At 43.1% G+C, this 17,113-nt stretch overlaps 1 protein-coding gene across 1 annotated transcript in view; it reads right to left on the bottom strand.

Moving 5' to 3' along the window:
• Positions 1-3,232: 3,232 nt before the first annotated feature.
• Positions 3,233-17,113, bottom strand: part of rnf43 (ring finger protein 43) — a 112,691-nt gene continuing 98,810 nt past the window's right edge. Inside the window, exons 3-9 of the mRNA XM_080866489.1 lie at positions 9,065-9,139; positions 8,803-8,934; positions 8,548-8,649; positions 8,292-8,462; positions 8,095-8,197; positions 6,039-7,541; positions 3,233-5,917 (exon numbers count right to left, since the gene is read on the bottom strand). Of these exons, the coding sequence (XP_080722615.1) occupies positions 5,892-5,917; positions 6,039-7,541; positions 8,095-8,197; positions 8,292-8,462; positions 8,548-8,649; positions 8,803-8,934; positions 9,065-9,139 (2,112 nt within the window). The 3' untranslated portion in view covers positions 3,233-5,891. The remainder of the gene's footprint in view (positions 5,918-6,038; positions 7,542-8,094; positions 8,198-8,291; positions 8,463-8,547; positions 8,650-8,802; positions 8,935-9,064; positions 9,140-17,113) is intronic.

The raw sequence follows: 17,113 nt of genomic DNA, 5'->3' as shown, positions 1-17,113 counted from the left end.
TTGTGCATGTAAATGGAGAGTCCTCTTCACCCACTAAGGTCAAATATGGTGTTCCACAGGGATCAGTGCTAGGACCAATTCTGTTTACATTATACATGCTTCCCTTAGGCAGCATCATTAGAAGACATAGTATTTTTACATTTTCACTGCTATGCTGATGACACCCACCTCTATCTGTCCATGAAGCCAGATAACACACACCAATTAGTTAAACTGCAGGAATGTCTTAAAGACATAAAGACCTGGATGGCCGCTAACTTTCTGCTTCTTAATTCAGATAAAACTGAGGTTATTGTACTCGGCCCTGAAAAGCTTAGAAATATGGTATTTAACCAGATTCTTACTCTGGATGGCATTACCTTGGCCTCCAGTAACGCTGTGAAGAACCTTGGAGTCATTTTTGACCAAGACATGTACTTTAATGCTCATATTAAACAAATATGTAAGACTGCTTTCTCCCATTTGCGCAACATCTCTAAAATTAGAAATATCCTGTCTCAGAGTGATGCTGAAAAACTAGTTCATGCATTTATTACTTCCAGGCTGGACTACTGTAATTCATTATTATCAGGATGTCCTAAAAACTCGCTGAAAAGCCTTCAGCTAATCCAAAATGCTGCAGCAAGAGTACTGACAGGGACTAGAAAGAGAGAGCATATTTCTCCTGTACTGGCTTCTCTTTATTGGCTTCCTGTTAAATCCAGAATTGAATTCAAAATCCTGCTCCTCACATACAAGGTCTTAAATAATCAGGCCCCATCTTATCTTAATGACCTTGTAGTACCATATCACCCTATTAGAGCACTTCGCTCTCGCTCTGCAGGTCTACTTGTTGTTCCTAGAGTATTTAAAAGTAGAATGGGAGGGAGAGCCTTCAGTTTTCAGGCCCCTCTTCTGTGGAACCAGCTTCCAGTTTGGATTCGGGAGACGGACACTATCTCTACTTTTAAGATTAGGCTTAAAACTTTCATTTTTGCTAAAGCATATAGTTAGGGCTGGACCAGGTGACCCTGAATCCTCCCTTAGTTGTGCTGCAATAAACGTAGGCTGCCGGGGGATTCCCATGACGCATTGAGTTTTTCCTTTCCGGTCACCTTTCTCACTAACTATGTGTTAATAGACCTCTCTGCATTGAATCATACCTGTTATTAATCTCTGTCTCTCTTCCACAGCATGTCTTTATCCTGTCTTCCTTCTCTCACCCCAACCGGTCGCAGCAGATGGCCACCCCTCCCTGAGCCTGGTTCTGCCGGAGGTTTCTTCCTGTTAAAAGGGAGTTTTTCCTTCCCACTGTCGCCAAAGTGCTTGCTCATAGGGGGTCATATGATTGTTGGGTTTTTCTCTGTATCTATTATTGTACGATCTACAGTGCAATATAAAGCGCCTTGAGGCGACTGTTGTTGTGATTTGGCACTATATAAATAAAATTGAATATTTTGATAGGAAAAATGGGAAACTATTGTAGTGATTTGTTGAAACTTGCAAACATAAAAGGAAACACAGTTAATAAGGCAAAAACAGAGTTTGTACAAGTCTAAAACGCTTGAAAGTCAATAAGCAACTTTGTTCTTCAGCACAACCTGAACTCTCCTAGGGAAGCTTTCTTGTCATTTCTTGGCATAGTCTTCAGGAATAGTTGGAATGTCATTCATGCATCTTGAAGGACTCTGATTTGAACTAAAACATTTCAAATTTCATCACTCCATCAGACCTGTTGCCACTGATTTTCAGTACAGTTCTTTTTTAATTTAGCAGTTTACCTCAGCCTGTTTCTCTTTGTCATAAATGGCTTCTCAACAGCCACGCTTCCATGGAGATTTTTAATGATGAAGCAGTGAATAGCAGATGGATCAACTAAAGGCCCAGGTGTATCATGTTCTGTGTCAGGTCTTTTATTGGGTTCTCCCCCGATTTCTTAAGGACATGACTTTCAGATACCTCTTCCATCTGCTGTAGATTGCTAATTCTTATTTCATCCTCCACTTGCTCAGTTTCCTCAGTTTTTATAAGGTAAATCTACACAACAAGTTTTCAGCTAATATCTCTTTGGGAATCACCATGTTGGTGCAAAAGTACTATTTTATGTTTGCCAAACTGTGTTACCTTTGGCAGTTTTCATAAACTCAACTAAAGACATAAGAACAAATGATGTGTTTTTGCAACAGGCTCCTAATAAAGCTACTAAAATTACAGTTTGAAATGTGTGGATAAAACACTGGTTAATTTTTTAGATAAAGCGCCTTTTTAATAATTAAATTATTCATACTGTGAGTCAGTGAAAATAGTCATGTCCAATGGATGGACTGAAAATGCATTTAAAAGCAGCCAGGGTCCAAAAAAGCCAGAGTACTGGCTTAATGCATTGCTGTGTGCATCATATTTAAATTAATTTAAATTCAGTGTGAACATTTTTTTAATCCCCTCCTGTTCAACTCCCCAAGCAACTCCAATTTGAAACCAAACTGAAACACATCTGGACACTATGGAGCATTATCTTGTAACTTAACACAAAAAAAACTGCCTAAACTGAGTGTCTGGTCAAATCTGATAAAAAGATTATTTAAAAGTTACTCACAAATAAAGTTTTAAATGCCTTTTCTCCTGGAAGTTACATCACTACCACCAACTTTGCTGCTGCAAAATATTTCCATGCATTTCTTCCATTACAACTTTTCTGAGTGAGACTGTAGCTAGCAGAAACACTGTGCGATCACTGCTGAGCCATTTCAAAATAAGTTAGCTTTTATGCTAACTGCGTTTCTGTAACCCTAGCTGGATGAAATGTATAGGTTTGTTAATGTTAGTTTTGGGGGCTTATTTTAACTTGGAAGGTAGGGTACCTTAAATGATAATAATACAGGCCAGGCATAAATATAAGCACTATATCATTTGTAAAAAAAAAAGAAAAAGAAAGAAAGAAGATAAATGATAAATATGATAAATAAATATCATATCGTATCATTTAGTGGTCATTAAAATGTGTTCAGAATTTGCCAAGTTCATGATGATTCATCCCATAAATCACAACACACTGCTCTCCCCTACCGAACCCCTTATAGGTTAACAATGAGAGTATCAGTATCAGCATCAGCAATACTGGCCCTGTATTTACTTGGTATCAGATCAAAATCAGTACCAAAATCTGGAGTATTGCACAGCAATATCAAGCAAAACAAGAATAAGAAAATAATGAATTGAGCAGTGAGGACTTATTTCAAAATAATTTATTTGCATATAATTGGAATGAAGACAGGTTGATACATCTGTGATGGCACCGGTCAGTTTCCATATAGGAACATTCAGTCTATACAGAAACCACTTTCAAACCTGGGCAAAATGGATAAATATATTAGTAAATAAATATATTAGTGACATGTCACTATATTGAAATGTTCTATTATATATAAAATACAACACTATTTCATTTTTGTTTTTGTTGTTCGCTTTTTTTATACACAAAGTATCCAAAATATACTGACATATCCCTTAAAGTTCTGGAGGGACTTTCTTTTTTTCCCACTCTATTAGAAAAGGCAGTTTCAGCTCATTATTCTTGCAAAACATTAAAAAAAAAACATACAAACACATAAATGACACAAAGAGAAAGATCTTGAACAGGATGAAATCACACTAGATATTGTGTGGCATCACTTAATGCAATTTTTTTCCCATGTGCTGATGGTTCCGGGCTTACTTTCCATTAATACTATATAAAGTTTTATGTTGTTTTTTTTTCTTTTTCTATAAAATTTACTTGAGCCAAAGTGCTGCTTATCATTCAGTCATTTCCATCTCAGTCTCTGGGACCATTTGGACAGAAAAAGGAAACCCTGATGCTTTAGCTAAAGGACACTGAGTTGACACATTCAAAGTGAGGTATTGGTACGAGGGACCGCAGGCCAAAAAAAAAAAAAAGCTTCCAAAAATAATTTCCACTTCTATTCTAGCATGTCCTCTCTTGTCAGTGGGAGCACACAGTGGGATCCAAAAGATGGGTGGGAGCAGAAAAAAAAAGAAAAGAAAAGAAAGGCACAACATATTAAGAGTTAACTGTGTTCAAGAAGTTGCCTCTTTGGTTAGACAGGTAAGAGCTTAGTGTGTTCCTGTTTACATGAATAAGGCACCGGTAAGAGTTTAGTAAGTGCTACTGGTTACATGGCCAATGTCCATGCTTTCTCTGCTCAGTCTGCAGTCTGACTGCAGGTAAAATCCTTTCACATTTTCGCTGAGCCTTGAGAGGAATTCCACTCTAAAACACAATTCCTACTGCTCTGATCTCAGATTTTCTAGTCTGGTACAACAAGAAGAAGCCTGTGGTTAATTAGAAAAGAAGCAGGTCATTGTTATTGATAGCGTCAGGCCAACTGTTATCTATCAGAGTGGCTAGAATAGGCTTTACATAAAAGATGGATGTGTGGCCATTACAAAAAGGTTTAGGGCACTTCCACATGGGCTATGCCCATTTTTAGATACAGCCTGTGGAGGATAGATGGGAAACCAAGGTAACAAAGGTTTAAAAGTTAATTCTATCAAGTGTTCAGCACAGCGTGGATGTCTTATGATTTGAGGTGGCACTTTCTTCATGATTGGCACAGATTGGCAACGCACATTTAAAATAACAAAAAAAATTTATTTTACCGCTTTGGGCATTTTATTTTGATTTTTCTCCAGTGTCTGATTGCTCCTGAGACATTACTCGGGATCTACACATTGGGAAAGCAAAAGAAGGACACTGGTGCTCCTTAAAGTGATGTTCAGGACTGCTAGGTGTATCTAGCATGGCTTTACTCCAGTTACACTGATACCTAGTTATTAAGGCATATTTCTACAGCTTTAGGTGCTGGAAGACAAGTGGAGAGTATGAGCTCTGTGGAGGACGCTACAACATTGTGATGAGTTTAAAGCAGCAGATGACCGTCCTTCTGCTGAGGCCTGTTCACTGTGCACAGATCAGGAGGTTTAACAGCACTGAGGTCAAACGTGATGTAACCACTGGCAAAAGAAATGACAATACCAAGACGATAGCTTGTAATGACGATAACATAATTCAGTCAAATCTATTCATTTTGACAGATGAAATAAAAAGAAGAAAAAATACAGCTGCCATATTTGTAATAGTGAAAACAAAAGGCCCATGCAAAGCTCAGCAACCTCAGTGAATGCTCATTTGCTTGAGGGGCTGAGCATCAACCTTTCCTCTCTGTTTGGACAGGTCAGACTGCAGAGAGATTTTGTTGAGTTTGTGGGAGCTACATGGTCGTGACATAAAAAGGAAAAATAAAATCACTACAGCAGTACCTTTAAGGACCTCGTGTTTGAGGCGTGTTAAGAAATCTGAGCTGAGGTAGGCTGGAGAGAAAAGCATCTCTCAAGCTGAGACTGGACTCAGCAAAGGAAGACGAAGAAGTGAAAATGAAGTACCTCTAAGATAAATCAAGTTATTATGTGAGAGAAGAGAGTTTGGGACACGCTGCAGAGACAGAGTCTCACTTCACGAGGGCTCAACACCTTCAGCAAGGACCATTCGATAGCTGTCACCAAGGAGCATGGGAACTTGTGATAGCATGGGCGTTCTTCCTACGAGGTGATAAGGAGTAAATGCACAGAAGAAGGGCGTTTCCTCTCTGCTATATGAACTTGTTTTCCTCATCTTCACATATTCCTTTTAGTATATTTTGCTATTAAATATCATAGAGGGTTGAGAATGACTCTAAAATTTCACTTAATTGCACTTTTAATAGTGACGATCGTTTGATTGTTTGAGCTTGGGGGATCATCTGTGTGAAGGCACTGCTGGTGGAAAGACATCTGTGGAAGACACGAGAGCCAATGAGAGGCTTGTCCAGTCTGGCTCCTGTGTAGCAGTGTGATAATGGGGATGCAATACGTTCTCACACTCCAGACTCCTCTTCTGATCCTGTGGACACACACAAAAAAGCTCTAGTTCATTCTATGATGATAAACACAGTAAACAAAGAGGCTTTAGTTTGAGACCACACAGCTAGCAATGGCATTTATGACAAAGAAGTGACACCCACCCTGATTGTGTTGTAATGATTGGCAGTATAAACAAATGTCTGTGTTGCACTCAGCAGCAGGCCCCTGATGGAACCTACAGGGTGGCCTGTCCATAGAGGTCCCAGGCCCCAGGAGCTGAGGCTCTGAGTGGGCCTGCTGCACCCGTTTTTGCCACACAACATGGGCCCCAGCACAGCAAGGCCAGTCCTCCATCCCACCAGAGTCCAGAATGAGGGGCACAGGGAGCAAGGTGGGGTGCAGCTCAGGAGGAGAGCAGCAGAAGCCCGGGCCCTGACCATAGTGGATGTGGATGCTGCGGTCATCCTGCAGCTCCATATTCTGATGGAAGCGAACAGAGGGTCCTTCAAGCACACATCCTCCCACTCTCCCGAGAGGAGCAGGAGGGTGTCCGTGTCCCTGGTGGCAGCAGTGGGGCTGGAGTTGTAAGGAGATTGGGGACATAAGCACAGGAGGTCCTGCGGCGCTGCCGGCGTCGTGGTCTGGACACTCAGGCCCTGCGCTAGGCCGATCAGTGGAGTTTGCTTTGGGGCAGTGGCAGGGGCTGTGCTTAGGAGGGGACACGGTTGAGTCTTTGTCCAGGACAGGAACAGCAGGTGCAGCTGTGGCAGTGGCGGCCACCTGCTCCTCATCTGAACCTCTGCTCGCACCCTGGCTGTGCTCCCCCTCCTCATAGTGGTGGTGTCTGTGACGGTGGTAGTGGATGTGGCTGAATACAGTCTGTGGCTGTTCTTCAGGGCAGCCTGCTTTGTTCACCACAGAATCCAGGGACCTGGGCCGGGCCTGGGCACCAACCTCCAGGCTGTTCCTGCGGGGCGCATGTCCGGGACCTGGTCCACAATAAACAAACGGGTCATAGTCACTGCTCAGAGAGCTACGGAAGGTGGACCAGCTGCCATAAACTCCCTGCAGGGACACATCAGTACAGTTGAGAACTGAGTCACTGGATGAGCCGTGGCACGGCCCTGAGCTGGAGTCGCTCGCTGGTCCGTCAGCTAAGTATCCGCTGCGCTCCGTACGGTAGCTGCCACCCGAGCAGCTTCCCTCGTCCTGCCGGCTGTGGGCAGGTGCCCCACGGGTCTGTGGCGTGACCGTGTGGTGCAGTCTTGAGCTGGATGCGCTGCGCTGGCCTGGGCAGGATGAGCGGTAATTATAGCAGGACCGGCGGGGGGTGTAGTGGTGGGTGGAGGTCCTACAGTTACCGCCAATCCTGTGGGGCCTCCCAGGAACCTCCGTGGGAAGGTGGTACCCACAGGCTGAGCCCAACGACCTGCTGGTGAGGAAACGTACAGTCTGAGTCTCCATGGGAGAGGAGCCACTATAGTGGCCCAGATTGGGATAAGGTCCAGAGGGTCCACGAGGATAGTGGGGCCTCATAGAGAAGGGGATAGCATGCTGGGGGTAGGGATGGTTTTGGGGACTGCTGTAAGGCTGAGGATGTAAGAAGCTCTGGCTTTGCTCTGTGTTCTGCTGGAGTCTGTTCCTCTGGGACTGCCGCTCCGGCCCTGTGAACCAAAGCAGAAGGTAAAATAAAGCAATTACTGGCAAATACAGCACTTATTAAGAAGAATGTTACATTTATGATATGCAAAAAATATTTTTAAAAAAAATCAGGCTTTAGATTTAAGATCTGGATCACAAAATTCCACCATCAGGCCAGGCTCTTTCTGTGTAGTTTGCATGTTCTCCCTGTGTTTGTGTGGGTTCCCTCCGGGTACGCTGGCTTCCTCCCACAGTCCAAAGACATGCAGTTAGTGGGGTTAGGTTAAGTGGTAACTCTAAATTGCCTATAGGTGTGAATGTGAGTGCAAATGGTTGTCTGTCTCTATGTGTTAGACTGGTGAACTGTCCGGGGTGTACCCTGCCTCTCGCCTTAAGAGAGCTGGGATAGGCTCCAGACCCCCGTGACCCTGACAAGAATAAGCGGAAGAGAATGGATGGATGGATGGATGCTTTAGAGTGGTCAGTTAAACTTTGTTTGTCTTGTAAAGTCAAAGAAAACCATCAGTTTCTGCAGCAGCTTCACCAAAAAACAACTAGAAATCTGCTCGTCCTCACCCATGATGTTGTGCATGCAGAGCGGGCAGGTGCGGTGCTGCAGCAGCCACGGGTCAACACAGTCTTTATGGAACTCATGAGCACAGGAAATGATCCTCAGAAGCTGGGACGAAAAGGAGGTGGTTCTTAGAATGTCCAACTGAAAAGCGATGCTTAAATCTACAGCTGCAATGTGCACCCTCACCCTCTCCTCTTACCTGCCCGTCCTGGAACTCTTCCAGGCAGATGGCACAGACGGGGCTTGAGTTGGAGCTGCTGGCCGAACCCCAGGCTGCACGGTGGCGCTGCGAGCCCGAGCAGCCCTGAGAGCTGTAGATTTTGATCTCCAGTTGACTAATAGCCCGCATGGTCTGCTGATGGACGGAGTCCTGCATGCACAAGAGGAGGAGCGTTAGGTAAACCTTTGAATCCATTTTAGTGGGCTTTCCTACCAACACTGCTGCTGTCACTCACCAAAGTTCTGTTGGACTTGCACTTGTAGCGGAAAGCAAAGATCAGGATGATGGTGAGAATAGCCAGGACAATGGTGAGCAGGATGCCAACATCATAATGTGGCTGAAAAGGGAAAAGAAGATTGCACTATACACTCGCTAGGTTCATATTAAAAAGACATAAATAGATAAAAAGTTGCCTCTTAACTAAGACAATTGAAATTTTTAGATTTACACAGCTTTGCAGAAAGCATCCGGCTTGTTCCAGCATGCTTACCCATTTTGGCTCCATCTTGATCTCAATGACAACTTTGGCTTCCTCGTTCTTGTTGACCAAATCCATCAGCTCCTTAGCATTATTATCCTCCACCAGCACAACTGGACGGGGAAGGGAGTCTACTTCTTGCAGCTGTGTGTGTGTTACAAAAATATGATAGTAAACAAAGCAGGAGGAGACAGAAACATCATACTGAATGTGAAACTTCAGCATGCTTTTTCCTTATTGGCAACTCTAGCTTTAGCAGGGTCTGAACACTCACCTCAGCAGCAGCACTGGCATCGTTTCTGATATCAAAGATCACCGCTTGGGCTCCTTTATCCAGTGCCATGCGAGCCTGAAGGGGACAGAACAGGGAGACAGCAGTGTGTCAGTGTGAGTTCTTCAGAGGCCATATATACAGCGGACTGTCAGTGTCTTAAACCATCACTGGGTGGCAGTCATGTCATGAGACTCAGGCCTCATAGACAAAGTGAGCTCTAGCTGACTCCAGAAGCCAAACACAGACTACAAGTGTGTTAATGGTGAACATGAAGGCATTATTTTGTCTGACTGCCAGCTAAAGTGTAGCTATAGTGCAATCTGTCTGTGCCATGATTATTAGAAATTGTATTAGAAAGTACTACAAAGCAGGTTTGGAGTACTTTGGCAGGTGTATATATTGCTGATTGTCTACAGATTGATTACCCAAAAAACAAAGAAACAAACAAACCAAAAACAAAAAAGAGCTTCCTATGCCCTAGAACAAGTGTTGTCGAATCTGTGGCTCGCTGTTAACTTAGTCATTTAATATTGCTAGTAACATATCTTTTAAAACTATAGTCCTCACCCTTAACTGATGGCAGATAGCTGCCCCTCCCTGAGCCTGGTTCTGCTGAAGGTCTCTTCCCGTTAAAAGGGAGTTTTTTCTTCCTACTGTCACCAAGTGCTTGCCAAGTACTGTTGGGGGTTTCTCTTTATTATTGTAGAATCAGTCAAGAAAATTGCAGTCGGTGAAACTGCTCACGTGAGTACTATACTACCCGAGCTACTGACCAGGTTCTAAGTCCTCAGAGCTGGGTTTGCCTTATATCGTCCTGTGCATGTCAGGCCTGCTCTCTGAGCCTACATTTCTATACCCCTCTAAATTTTGCCTTTTTAATCTAATTGCTCCACTACAAAAGCCCAGAATTGCTTTCTGCACCATCGCCAAATAGCAGCTGTCTCATCACATGTTCTTAAGTGTTTGGCATCTGCCAATGCTTAATAAGGACAAGACATGAGTTTAAACACCTAATGACACGGGCTAGCCTTCAACAGTGATTCCCAGCTTACTGCCCCCGGCCCAGAGCAGGAAGGAGCACGCACACTGACACACAAAACATTAACAAAAGAAATTCAAGTGGAAAAACACGACTCACTTGATTTATTAATTAAGTTAAGTGAGAAATAGGTCAAGTAGCTTGTAGCTCTGGTGCTACAATTTTTGAACAGTAATTTTAGTACATGCATCAGCCTTAAATGTAGTGTGGTCACACAGAAGGAGGGGAAAAAAGAAAGAAAGAAAAAAAAGCTGGACTCTTGACATGTGGGAATTTGCTTCACCTGGGCTTCAAACGTTCCCTACACCGCTATGAGCGTTTATATCCTCTAATCGTGGTGATAAATGCAGGGACGACTACTCTTGTGGTCCAACACACACACGCACACGCACACGCACACGCACACGCACACGCACACACACTTCAGACTAACTATGGCCAGTTAGGGAATATATCATAATATGCTCTACAAATGACTGCTGCTGTGGTCTTATTATATCTCAGTATTAGTAGTGGTGTTACCACAGTGTGGTCGCGAAACCACAAGCTGCTGCTGAGCTACAGATCCGGAAGCGGGCCGAGAGGGATCTCGTTACATGATTAATATGAGATATATTTAAACTTTATTGGCGCAGTGAAATGAAAACACTTGTCTGCTTCTAATGAGACAGTTGAGAGGACTAGCAATGCAAGTGTTTCAACATCTCCACGTTCGTTATGATCGGAACTGAAACAGACATGGCTGCAGTTAGGTAAACACCCATCCTCAAGAAGTGCAACTTGGCACATGTGATTACACACCATTTGGCATGTGAGCCGTAACAATTGCAGCAACGACTGTGGTTTGCAGAGTTAAACAGCGGGGATGTCACCGGGGAAAAAACTAACAAACAACAGACCGCACAATAGTCTGCTTCCACTTCTAACGATGACGGATTGTTGGAGAAGGGTGTGAGTGAAGCTTTTGGTGCGTCTTATTGAGAGTAATTACTTCAGATGAGATGCCGCTGAGGAGTGGCAGCAGGTAATGTGGGCCTTCCTGTCACAAACACAAACACACCCGAGGGCGAGTAGCCAGAGAGAGGCACTGTGAGGTCATGAAGGTAAGCTTTCAACCCTAGCGACCTAGAACTAAAGAGGCAAATGTAATCTGGTTACTGAGCTCGTTCTGCAGGCTCTTTATTCACAGCACATATCTCCACAGCATGAAAAGCACAGGTTTATAACTTGAACGCTTATGTGATGTTTTTATATGTAAACCTTAATGAAGTGAAGCAGCACTGTAAAAGGAGAGTGGATCAAAATTTCTCCACGAGGATGTGAGAGACTGATTAAATCATACAGAAAATCATTTCAAATAACTTCAAGCTGCTACAGGAGGCTCCATAAGCTTTACGCTAGTTTTCTACACAATGCTTCTGCATTTTTGCTGGGGGTTTTGTTAAAATAGTGGAATCCACTGGGATTAGATCTAAATAATTTTAGAAACTGGTGAGGACCAGATGATTTTTTACTATGTCTGTAGTATTGATTAGTGGTCTGTAGTGTCAGTGATTTAACAGTCTAATTTAAAGAGTAAAGCTTCAGATTACACTGTGCCGCTTGCAACACAAGCATTCCAAATGCACAGCATAATTGTTTTTGTGCTCACATTATGTATAGAATAAAAAATGTACTTTAAATTCCTTCCAAATATTGGTATCCAGTACTTTATACCACAATCCCTTTAATAAGGGATTAAACAATATATGTGGCAGCTCCCCACAAAACTGAACTGGAGAAGCTGATAAGAAAAAGAAAGTGTATGTAATCAGGCACCAATACCTTGGTCTACCATTCATGTCGATATTGGCCTTGCTGGCATCAGCAAATAAGGTGACATTTACAGATGTCAGATTGATCTGTTTCATCACATCAGTTTGTCCTAAAAATAATTTTTTAACACTTCTAATAATATTAGGCCAGACTTTCCCAACAATGTATCCCTACTCCTAATAAATTGTAGTCTGGTTTTCCGACACTGTCTGAAAACACAATATACATAGCTGCAAATAAATACATGCTTTAATGCTGCAATCATACAACATGAGGTGGGCTTCAAGTTGCAGAAGAGAGGAGCTAACAGGAAAAAGTGACTCACACAAACAAACCAATCCAAAATCTGCGCATGTCCCGCTTTACTATGAGCGGCACGTATCTAACCTCCATATTAACTGCAGCTCATTGTGTGTAAACATCAGCTGGAGCCAGTCATCTTCTCTCTCCAGCAGTGGGTGGCCTGCTGTTTTTGTTTACATCCCAGACGAAGTGCACTGTCTGCAAGCCAGGCCTGGCATCACAGTGTGTTTTCAACGGAGCAGACACAAACTATGCTCTTCTGATGTCCTCAGCTCCGCGCTGAGGATTTTTCTGTCGCCTGACACGATCTCTTTGCTTGTAAACGTCTCAGTGTTTGTGCTGGGTGTAATGCGAGGCCCATCCAGCAGCCAAACTCCATTCATCTGCAGCCATGTGTCAGTGTAATGGAGAGAAAATGAAGAGGGGAATGTTGAGACACACAGATTCAGTCTCGTCTGTAAAGGAACATCTGCTGTATTAGTCGAATGTCTTTGATTAAACTCAGAGTTTTGAACTCTATAACATTTGACTTTTGGATTCAGAGTTTTTTTTTTAAAAAGTTATTCAGGTTTTATAAACCTGCTGATGTTGAAATTTATTCGCCGTTTAAATCCAACTTTATGACTTGTCCATAGGTCTAACATCCCAGCATGGCTTTCCACAGCGTCCAGCACATGAGTAAATTACACCCCGCAATAAGGAGTGAAAGTGAAAGGGCTAAAAGAAGAAAGAAAAAACCCCCCCGAGATAAACCAGGAAGGAGGCGAGCTGTGGTGCTGCTGCATTAAAGTATCTAATGACAGAGTACAGCGCTCTGGGCCTACAGGTCTGAGGCCGACTCTCTGCTCTGTCATTTCTCCTGAGCGGCCCGGCACGCTGGAACCATTACTGAGGCACCAGGACACGCCGCACGGCTAAATGAGGAGCAGACGGAGGCGGGGGCTGGTGATGATAGAAGGGGCGAAACTGCATGAAAAACAGGTGCAGTCTGCGGTGGGATTATTATAGGTGCAGTGTTCAAATCGACATCTGATTTGGGATAGTCTTCAAAACCTTTAATAGGCCTAAAGAGTTTTGTTATTTTATGTCACATGGATGGTGTGACAATGGATTTTCCTACCAAGCATGGCATAATGTGCAAAATAATGAGGCCATTTTTTGTGTGTGTTCCTGGCTCTGTGTGATGTCATTGAGAGCTGACTATTTGCAGGTACAAAGCTAGAAGCCAAGAATAAAAATATGGAGCTGGAAAAGACCACAACAGTAAAGTGTAAAATACCTGTAAAGTACCTGAGGAGAATTCTAAATTGTAAAAAATAGGCTGTATTTTTCCCTCCTGTGCTAATAACAAAGCTCTGTAGGCAGCCACGTGGCAGGCAGGCAGATGATTCTTTAACTTATTTAGCAGCTGAAATACTTTCCCCATGTTTGGACCCATTTAAATCTACATTGGCTACATTGGCTTGGCTCAGTCGATAAAACAGAGGCCTGTTCTGAATAACAGCACTGTAGAAAAGCACGCTTTAACCTGTGACCGAATTACGAGCACAAAATGAAATATCGGATAAACTTTCATTTCGGATATAAGCACTGAGTTCAGTTTACATAGTGCACGTTAAAAAGACGACACGGACTACGTGACTGTGGGCATGTGGACGATCTCAGTATCTGTGTTTTCATCATTTTAACCTGATAAAAATCCAACTGGGGTTGGTACTTCAATCAAACTGTGTGGCAAAAACATCTATGAATGAAGATTCTAGCAAAAAATAAGAACAATGTGGGCGCTCGCTCCGCTTGTTTCAAGTCCATTTATCCAAACTCCCAGTGTCCACACCGCATTCTTAAGCGACTGCATTGCTGTGACTTCTTTTGTGTAAACTACATCAAATTGAACCAGAACTACATAGCCTTTGCTATAAACACTGTTTAGCTATAACTCTGGAGCTGTGTATTTAAGTCTAATTGTGTGTGAATAACATGTCTGTGTGTGAGTGAGCTGATTGCTGGGTGCTCGCTACTGACTGAACCAGCAGTGGAGTCAGTCAGAGGAGGGAAGGGTGTGGCTCTGCTGGGTATCCATTACTCACACCGGCACTTTGATGTGGGGTGGGGGGGCTACTGTATGGAGGGAAGGGGGGAGGGGGGCATGCATGTCAGGGCAGGTGAGTGGATTCTGTGTTCTCAAGAAAAGTATTAAGCCTGAGGGGGTGGGCCTGAATCACACACACTCCTCCTCCTGCCTCTCATTCATCGTGCCACACACACACACAGAGACATTAAATCCAGAACCAGGGCTTGGCCACCTTTCTCATGCGGAGGAGAGAGGCTGGAAAAAGTTATGAACCTGATCTGCCTGTTTTGAGGTGGGAGCAGTCATTTTGAGAGCTCTCAGCATTGAGGGTCAGGCTGGGCCTCCCTCCCTTGTTAGCAGTCGCCCGAGCTGCAACTACTCCACACATTTGAAATGCAAAGCACAAGGTGACAGAGGAGGACAAGTGTCATCTGATACGCTATCGCTTGTTAAACACATCGTGCAGACATCAAAGGAAATAAGCAGCCCAAAGCCCGTGGTGGGGGCGGGGGCAAGCGAGAGTAATGCAGTGATGATGGAGCCGCGAGGCCTGACTCCACTATGTGCCCTCACTGATTGCTCCTTAAAGTCAACAAGTCTAGTTGGGGGTTAACAGTGTGCTAGAGTATCAAGAAGTAGAAAAGCCAGCCAGTATAAGCTGTGCTGCTCCAGAAGAATAGTTCTAGGCTGATACTCACATATCCGTACTCTAAATATAGAAGCAGAGCCAGGAGAGAGCAAGCATGGAAGATGAAAGCAGGGAGAAAGCAACAAGCATTTGTAATTAACACAGTCACATCAGTTATTCAGTTCCAGTGTTAAATGAAAAATATTTACCATGACAGAAACTTTGTTGTATACGTTGCTAACTACCTCCTGGTTCAACCATCAGATTTGAAGAAGAGAAACAAACATTTCTGATCTTCTAATTTGATCTGACTGAAGCAAGCGTAATCCCAGCACCTGACTAACCACTGGTAGGATCCCCAGCTTTTCAGGGTAAAACACACAGTTCATAATGTATATACATATACACATTTGAAATATGCAGTAAAAAAAGAAAGAAGTAATAAAAAACAAATCACACGTAACCTACATGGATTTCTACACTACCACTAGGGGACAGCAAAGATGAAATTTTGCTACATTACATGATAAGGGTGATTGCAAGGCTGCAGCTCATTCTATTAGATATTTTCTGTTCTTATTGGATTTATTATGATCCAGCATCACAGCAAAAAAAACAACCCAACTTTTTCTTATTGATTTGATGGGCAGCAATTAGCGACTTTTCCCCCCATTTGTGCTCCCATATTTTTTTTAAGGATCACATATTTTTCAAAATCTTGGTTTCACTGTGTAACAGCTGCCAAACTGCACATGCGGTAAATCTGCAAGCATGCAAAATATGCACATCAAGTTTTCTGCACATGCTGCTTTGCAACACTTTGTAAAATGAGCTAATGAAGTTGGACAGTACTGAACACTGGTTTGATTTTGATGCATAACATCAGCTGATGAACAGGAAAGATTAAAAAATCTTAAATCATCAGCTGAGTAACATTTTTTTTACATGCTTATATCCATACAAAACTGCATTCATAAATGTGGCCTCTGATTCATCTTAAAACATATGTCTGATCTCTGGTAATAGGCTGTGCTACTATATTTGACAGGTCACTATAATTAACTAAGGCAGCGCAAGCATATGAAAAATTAATTACAGCTGTAACTATCATGATATACAGCAGCACTTGACTGTAATAAGTATAATTAAGTAAACCAGATCGGTTAGCTGACGGAGGTGGAGAGATGTAAAGAGGAAGAGCGGACTCTTCTGATCTAGACCGGGGAACGCACAAACATACCAAACCCCACCTCTGATGCTTTCCTCTCGCTCTTCTCCAAACATCTAGGGGGGCCTTTTGTAAACCTCAACTGCGAAACCTACCACATGAGAAGCCCTCTGATGCCACAGAAGAGCCGCTATCTCCTTACTGTTTGCATTGCACTTAATCAGAGATTCATCTAGCTGTAATCCCCCTTTCAGTGGAAAAAAGACACTCTTTTTGCAGGCTCAATAGCGGTATGTTTATAAATTCCTTCCTATAGTACTGATGAGTGCAGAGGAGGTTGAAAAAAAGTCCTAGGTCATTTTTTAAAAAAGAACTTTGGTGACTAGCTCTTACTGATGGCGGCAACACAGAGACTCGGGGGAAGCCAATTAGAGGGCCTTTCCCGGCCTTTTAAGAGGCAGATAATGTTCTTGTTTTCATAAAGCATCCTGTTATTTAATCAGGCCTGTAAGTGAGAGCCTGACACCCCTCCTACAGTGCAGAGCTGCCTCCCTCCCATCATTCCTGCCCTGAGCCCTCCATCTAATTCATCAGCTCTTGTAAGCCTCCAGGAATTCATTCTTGGAACAGGCTGTGCAATAAGCCGTGTCTTTCTGCAGAGCAACACACACACACACACACACACACACACACACACACACACACACACACACACACACACACACACACACACACACACACACACACACACACACAAGCAGCACAGTGACAACTGAACACACACACTGCTTGTAAATGACGTTAACATAGGTACAAATAAAAGCTGAAAAAAAGCACCTTTTTTTATTTTACTACAACAATACATGAATACCATATGACATTCTGTAGTGGTCAACTACTGTAAATCAATGCAAATCACATTTTAGTTATGATCCTCTGTGTTTGTTCACAAAAATGAGCTGTGCCTCCATTTCATTCTGATCAGCTACTCTGTTCACCTAGCCTCTGGAGGAAGAGTGGTT

The sequence above is a fragment of the Rhamphochromis sp. 'chilingali' genome (assembly GCF_963969265.1).
Source record: "Rhamphochromis sp. 'chilingali' genome assembly, chromosome: 19".
Lineage (NCBI taxonomy): Eukaryota > Metazoa > Chordata > Actinopteri > Cichliformes > Cichlidae > Rhamphochromis > Rhamphochromis sp. 'chilingali'.
Note: the sequence above shows the minus strand (reverse complement) of the source record. Positions and strands in the feature narration are given on the sequence as shown.